Raw genomic sequence first — 5,288 nt, forward strand, 5'->3', positions numbered from 1 at the left:
GATTAGCTGTTCACGGACACACGGACACACGGACACACGGACGGACGGAGTGCAAAACATACTCTCTCCCCATGCCTTCGGCCTGGTGGAGACAACAATACACAATAGCAGCATTGTACAATATAGTAGGCTATCACAAGAGTATCACAAGAGATCAGAGCATCGGAGAAGGTATACAGTATGAATATAAAAAGTACAAAAGTATTCACAAGGTGTAGTATCACAAGGTAAGAACAATAAATAACAGACGAAGGTCCAGAAGTCCATTCCACACTAGCTATGAGATATGTGGTGGTTGTTCAGTTAAGTAGAAGAATTGAAGTGGGAAGGAAAGAAAGTTTGAAGCGGTTGCTCTTGCAACGGCACGGTCTGTAACGTCTACCAGAGGGTAACAGCTCATACTCTGAAGATAATATACTGTATGTGAAGGATCAGACAACACTCTATTTGACAGACCGAGCACCGTTTTCTCAAAGATTGTCTGAAGAGATGGAGAATCTTTCCTACCAATTACCTTCATGGCTGTATTTTCCATTTTAGCATATTTGAGCTGGACAGAGTGTCCCACTATATATATACCGTACTAGGACACATACTGTATGCTTATACTAGCAAGTGTCCTCCTAGCACGCTTATACACACACACACACACACACACACACACACACACACACACACGCACAGTTATATATTTATGATGGCCAAAGAGAACTTCCCCAGGGAAAGGAAGGGACCGCACACTCCAGAGACTCAGGACAAGATCAGTTATGCTTCATTTCTTTATTGCACGACGCGTTTCGCCGCTTGGCTTCGCCAGGTGCTTGCATACATGTTATATATTTATATGTATCTTCATCATGCATTGCTTGCACTGTGACTGTTCTGAGTACTGTTCTTCCCAGGCGATTTTTTTTTCTATACTTAAGTACACTTTTAGCACAGTTGTTAAAAATAAACTTGTACTTGTCTTGAATCATATTAATAGTACATTGTTTTCCAATTCATATTTAGTACAAAAGTAATTATTACATTGAGAATGCATTGTAATTATATTTTAGCTAAATATAATGTAATATAATGTACTTATGTTTTTAGTTGTCTAACTTAAATACATATAATTACAAATATATTTTTTGAATTATATATATTATTTGAAGTACTTTATCAATATATTCAGAACGAAAATACATCGCATGGATGCAACTGGGACGTATCCTCAGTGATGTATCCCAAGGTCATCAGGGTTTCGGGTCTCGCGAACATCATACCCAACTCAAAACCCATTCAGGAATGGTGGATTCTTGAGCCGAATTCTTGAACCGAATTGCCCTCCTAAAGGCCTCATAGAAAGTTTTTGGGCTTCCTCCTCACGGAGGATATGCAGGCTGGGGCGCTAACCCATACTGCTCCCAGGGTGACGTCTACATTCCGGCTGTCACCCGTCTCTCCGGTGGTCACCAGACTACCGGTATATCTGGTTGTCACATAGTCTATTCCTATGAGTCACTATAAATAGAATACATTCATAGCTAGCCCCTCAATAATATGAGTTGAGCTTCAATTCATACATCATTTCCTAGGGTGCTATGTGAATGTTGATATTAGATGAAAATTTGAAATACATGAGAACCGGAGATAAGATACATGAGATGGGCTTTCAGGTTATGTCTCTTGTAGACATTAGGAGAGTCTTTAATTATGACTGGATAGCTATAGTACTGTGTGTATTTAACTGTAATATAGTGTAAATAGTATTTTGACAAATTGATTTTCATTCATTCTGCAGCGTGATGCTAACATGATCTTCCATTAGATAATTTATTATTTATAATAGTTGTCATTTGTTACAAACGGTTTTTACTAAAGGCTGGTAAATTTGTCTGCTGTTTTATACACTTTGAAAATGCACCTGCTGTTTTCTGCATTATTCTATTCTGAATGTTCTCTGGGTTTCTGCAGTCAGGCTGGTGTTGGTGGGGAAGACAGGATCAGGAAAGAGCTCCTGTGGAAACACAATACTAGGGACTGATGCTTTCAAATCAGCTGTCAGTCAGCGCTCAGGTACAATCTAACACACAATGCACATGCACATACACACATGCGCGCGCATGCTGCGGTGCGTCTCGTACCAAACGCGTCTTTGAACTGTATCTAAGCGATCTGTTAGTAACATTTTCAATGTATGTATCTATGTATGTTTCACTTTCAATCAATCTGTATGTATCTGTAATGTCTGTATATAAGTGCAGAGAAAGAAGTACTGCCATAGCAGAAAACCTGCAGCACTCCAGATTAAAACAAAATCCTTCTAGGTGCAAGGCTCGAAGATATAAATTGAGGTGAAGAAAAGGCCAGCACTCATTGTATGTCCTTTTGCATGATTTCTATTTACCTCTGACGAGAGTGAACAAACATACGCGTTTCGGCCTGTATGGCCTTCCTCAGCGTTATCAATAAGTGTATATAAGTGCAGGGCTGCATCAGAAATGACTTTGGACAGATGGAAAAAACTTTAGTTAAGCTTGCAGAGTGACAGATTACTTTACCTGGGTTACATCTTCTGATAGTTGTACTTGAATGCTGACATGACATAATAATCCCATCTAGTGTTTCATTTGCGCAACGGAATGTGACAAAATAGGCTACAGCTGAGCTTTGTTGTGCTGCTGACGGGCAGCTGCTGAGCTCCATGAACACAGTAACACACACGTTGAAACAAGGCTGTGGTAAAGATACCAAGGAGAGGACATACAGTAGCCTAAGATTTAGACTCTCGTAGATGTATTCTGTCACTGTTATGCAACACGGAAGTAGGACATGAAGCTGTTTAACACACACACACACACACACACACACACACACACACACACACACACCTGGAGGCGTGATCAATGCTCTTTGGACACTCAGAATAGCCAAATGGCATTGATCACACCTCCAGGTCTTTAGTTTACTCAAGTTAGGTAATAAGACCTGGTACTTAAGACACGCAAAATACAGCCCACAGTAGGCTATATAAAGAAAGATCACACAAATGCAAAGGTTTTTAGAAGGGGAGCCTTACTGAGGTGGCTGGACTTCCCCAGTAATTCTTCTACCTGGTCCTGTCCTCCGTCTGCATTGTTGAACTGAGATTACAGAGATAAATTATAATAGCAACCACATGTGCTTGTGTGATACAAAGAAAGACAGAAACATTTTCCAAATAATTATCAATTAAAGATGGAGTGCCGTGATTTCTTTCCAGTTTATCACGTGTTTATGAGGTGACAGTACTTTATTAGACCCCTTGGTGTGGTTATGTACAATGATGAGATCTGTATTGTACTGTGTTTTTGTATGGACGTGGTGTTGGGTGCCTGCACATATGCACACATGGCATCAACGCATGGTGTTGAGTGCGGGCGCCCCACACTTTGTCTTTCTTTTATCTGTTGTACTGTGTTTTTGTATGGACGTGGTGGTGGGTGCCTGCACATATGCACACATGGCATCAACGCATGGTGTTGTGTGCAGGCGCCCCACACTTTGTCTTTCTTTTATCTGTTGTACTGTATTTTTGTATGGACGTGGTGGTGGGTGCCTGCACATATGCACACATGGCATCAACGCATGGTGTTGTGTGCAGGCGCCCTACACTCTGTCTTTATTTTATCACTTACGTTTTAAGAGCCTGCCCAGGGACTACAGATGAAATGTAGCTTTGGCTAACTCTGGCCCATTTACATTGATGTGAAAACTGACATGTTGATTAATGAGTGCTGTCCCTGTCAAAAAAAAGAAAAAAAAAAGTCTGCCCTTTGTATTTAGGGTTTCTTCCTGGAGGCTGACAGTCAAACTACACTTTTTTGAAAAAGACCTTCCTTCCTATTATAATAATACCTGATGGTCATGCTTTAGGGTGGAATAAAATCACGGCGCTCCATCTTTAACAGGGCGGATAGTAAAATAGTAATATTAATATGAATAAAATGGGTATAAAAATAGAAGAACAGATATAGATAGATTTTATATAATATTAGATTGTTGTATAATGTGGATGTTATATGTGACTCCTCAGTAACCAGAGAATGCTCCAAGCAAGCAGGAGAGGTGTACGGCTATGAGGTGACACTTGTTGACACGCCAGGCCTCTTTGACACCTTCCTCCCGATGGAGACCATCGAGAGGGAGATCTCCAAGTGCATCAACATGTCAGCCCCGGGCCCTCATGCCATCCTCATCGTGGTCAAGGCGGGGACTTTCACTGCAGAGGAGCGAGAAGCCGTGAAGAAGGTGGAGGAGATCTTCGGGAAAGACTGCTGGAGGTACACCATGATGCTCTTCACCCACGGCGACGAGGTTGACAAGACGGACGGTGGCATTGAACAATGTCTGAAAGAGGCTGGAGAGGACCTCAAGGACATCCTCACCAAGATGGGAAACAGGTATCATGTTTTCAACAATGCTAACGCCAGCCAACGGGAGCAGGTACTGCAGCTACTGGAGAAGGTGAAGGAGATGGTCAGTGCAAATGAAGGGCAATACTACTCCAACCCCACCTACCTTGAAACAGTCAAGATGCTGGATGAGAGAGAGGCTCAACTCAAAGTCTTGTACGAGAAGAAACTGAAACAGGAAACGCAAACACTCGTCTCCAAGTATGAGAGAAAGCTGAAAGAGTCCAAGCAAGAGCGAGAGACACTGGAGAAAAGGCTGAAGATGGAGAAGGAAGAGCTAAGCAGATATTATCGCACTTTGGAGAGTGGTGTGCGTTATGTTGTAGAGCAGGTTCCATTCCTTAGAAAAGACTCCTCTGGAAAAGACTCCTCTGGAAAGGACTCCTATGAAGAAATTCTAAGCAAGTTTCACGAGACGCTTAAGTTGAATTGATGATCTTTTGACTATGGATTGACCTGGGCACAAATCCAACAGTTCCAGGTGCACCGGTTACTGAAGGGATAACTGGGGACCAAGTAATTCAGTTTGCCCTGCAGAATATTGGTTAACAAATACACTAATTTAAAAATAAGCTTTATAATAGACCCCATATGATACAAAGCACATAGAACCATAGACAACCATCATCTAAATCTACCACTTGATCAGCAATGCATTTTTAATACATGGGAGTGCTATAATGTTACACGGTAACGGAAGTAGAGAAAGAAAGAAAATCACCATAAAAGAAAAGAGTAAAACTGACAATGCCCATTTCGTCACAATGATGACAAAGAAAATCAACTTTGTATGAAAATGACTTTCAGCTCAACAGAAATATAATCAAAAAACTTTGAATATTGTTATCT

At 41.2% G+C, this 5,288-nt stretch overlaps 1 protein-coding gene across 1 annotated transcript; it reads left to right on the forward strand.

Moving 5' to 3' along the window:
- Positions 1–697: 697 nt before the first annotated feature.
- Positions 698–5,288, forward strand: LOC310854874 (GTPase IMAP family member 9-like; the record flags this gene model as incomplete). The annotated part of the gene is made up of 3 exons (XM_083759609.1): positions 698–764; positions 1,960–2,061; positions 4,061–5,288. 3 exons carry the CDS (start codon positions 698–700, stop codon positions 4,870–4,872), a joined length of 981 nt encoding a protein of 326 aa, XP_083615735.1. The 3' UTR covers positions 4,873–5,288.

Source organism: Protomyctophum parallelum (assembly GCF_964188405.1).
Source record: "Protomyctophum parallelum genome assembly, chromosome: 1".
Taxonomy (NCBI): Eukaryota; Metazoa; Chordata; class Actinopteri; order Myctophiformes; family Myctophidae; genus Protomyctophum; species Protomyctophum parallelum.